Source organism: Vespula pensylvanica, chromosome 1 (genome assembly GCF_014466175.1).
Source record: "Vespula pensylvanica isolate Volc-1 chromosome 1, ASM1446617v1, whole genome shotgun sequence".
Classification (NCBI taxonomy): Eukaryota; Metazoa; Arthropoda; class Insecta; order Hymenoptera; family Vespidae; genus Vespula; species Vespula pensylvanica.
Genome location: NC_057685.1, coordinates 11,397,727 through 11,399,827, shown reverse-complemented (window position 1 = coordinate 11,399,827; position 2,101 = coordinate 11,397,727). Strand labels below are relative to the sequence as shown.

At 37.1% G+C, this 2,101-nt stretch overlaps 1 protein-coding gene across 2 annotated transcripts in view; it reads left to right on the top strand.

Annotated features, from left to right (window-relative positions):
* Positions 1-1,478: 1,478 nt before the first annotated feature.
* The window catches only part of LOC122633619 (collagen alpha-1(XVIII) chain), a 210,243-nt gene continuing 209,620 nt past the window's right edge, over positions 1,479-2,101 (top strand). The window contains exon 1 of one of the 2 annotated variants that reach the window (XM_043821724.1): positions 1,479-2,050. In XM_043821724.1, coding sequence (XP_043677659.1) covers positions 2,040-2,050 — 11 coding nt within the window. In that variant the 5' untranslated portion in view covers positions 1,479-2,039. The remainder of the gene's footprint in view (positions 2,051-2,101) is intronic. The other variant, XM_043821712.1, reaches the window with a different exon arrangement.

Genomic DNA, 2,101 nt, shown 5'->3' with positions numbered 1-2,101 from the left:
TCTTTTCTCTACATTTTTCGTATACTTACAATTAGAGTATTGAGAAAATCCGAGTTATATATATCGTTTGTGAGATAATGCAAAGAGAGATCAGTTCTTATTACGTATTCAACATCCGACTTTATTTCTTACTGTCGTATCTTTCGTTCGAAATGAATCCTTCGCGTTTAATGTACCTTGAATTTAAAGTTATATAATGCGTAGCGACGTGTATTAATCCGAAGTGTCGGGATGGAAACGGAGATCAAAGAGAGATCAAAGCGTCAGTGATCTCTTTTTAGAAATTCTATACGTGGATCGTAATCTTTCGTCGTGCTATGGAAAAAATACAAAATAATTACTTTTCGAATTTTCGTGAAGAAATGTGATAGTAGACGAAATATAAACTTAATAAAATATTTTACAAAAATAAAAAAAAAATAAAAAACAATTTACCTTAAATTTTCATACAGAATAAATATATAATAAATATAATTTTGTTTCACTTTTAATTGAAACAGAAATATATATATATATATATATATATATATATATATACTTTTATATACATATATAATATAATATATATATATATATATATACTTTTTTATGTGACATATAGCTGTGCTATTAAAACGAAAGAAACGAAATAAGGTAAAATAAAAGGATTAATAAAAAATAATATACAACGTATTCAATAGATAAAACGCACGAAACTCTGCTTTCGTAACAAAATTTTAACTTTCGAAAAAAGGAATGAAAGAGACAGAGAGAAAGAAAGAGATAAGAAGAGAAAATAGAAAATAGAAGACATCACAGAAGATGTTTGATGATGACATGTATCGTAGATGTAGTAAGTACAGTAAGGGCCGAGAGAGAAAGAGAGAAAAAGTTAGAAAGAGACGAAAGTATTCGTAGGAGTCGCGAGATGGCGACGCATTGGCTGACGCCGGGCGTCGTTTGTGCGGCAGTCGCGCGTACGACGCCGTCGCCACCACGTGGGGAGGGAATTTGAATCAGGCGCCACACGGAGGCCGGCACACGAGCGCGAGAAAGTGCCGGGACGCGTCGCGAGAAACCGAGACAGAGAGAAAGAGAGAGAGAAAGATAGGTGCTCTGAAGCAAACGAGGGTGCAAGAGAGACAGACTCAGAAAGAGAGCGAGAGAGAGAGAGAGAGAGAGAGAGAGAGAGAGAAAGAGAGAGAGAAGGACATACAACGAGCTTAGCCATCTCGAGCGCCGTGCGATCATTCGCACTCGCCGGCTTGCGTTTCCGTCGTACAGATAAAGAACGGTCGTGTATCTATTCAGCTTTTCTCGAAGAATTTTACATGAAAAACGAGATTTAAAAAAAGAGATATAAAAAAAAATATATATATATATATAGAGAGAGAGAGACACTAGAAAGGAATATATATATATAAAGTATATATATATATATATATATATATATATATATATATATATATGTAAAGAAGGGAAGAAGAGAAAGAGACAGAGAGAGGAAGAAGAGGAGAGGGATAAAGGAAAATAAAGAAAGAAAGGAAGGCAAGAGTGACGAAAGAGAAGCCGTTGTCAGTGAGTGGCGAACCGTGGAACGGATTGGACACGGACTAGGAGTCCTTCCGCGAGTCCTTGAACTTCAATTCGCCGATCGATTCGATCGTCCCAGAAAAGGTCGAGAATCGAGGCTAATCGGTGTACGTTAAGGACTAGGAAAGATTGACCTCTCTTATAGACAAGGTCCGACCTTGGATATCAGCGTCGCCACCGTCGCTTTTCAATATTCACATTTTCTCGATACTTAACTATTACATATGGTCCTTTATCTATCTTTATCTCTCATTGGTTTCTCGTATTAGTTTGTTGTGGTATTGCCACAATTGCCATTCGTTATTTATATCCTTCGGAGCCGGTCGAGGTGTCGAAAAGAGAAAGAGATAGAAAGTTGTTTCATTCTGTGTTTGTGCGTGTGGTCTGAAGAATAAGGAGAAGAAGAGGAGGAGGTGGAAAAAGGCCTACGAGATTAACCACCTGTCACGCTGATGGAATGACTCAATATGTGGCCTAGGTGAGTGTAGTTGAGAAAGAGAAAGAGAGAGAGAGAGAGAGAGAGAGAGAG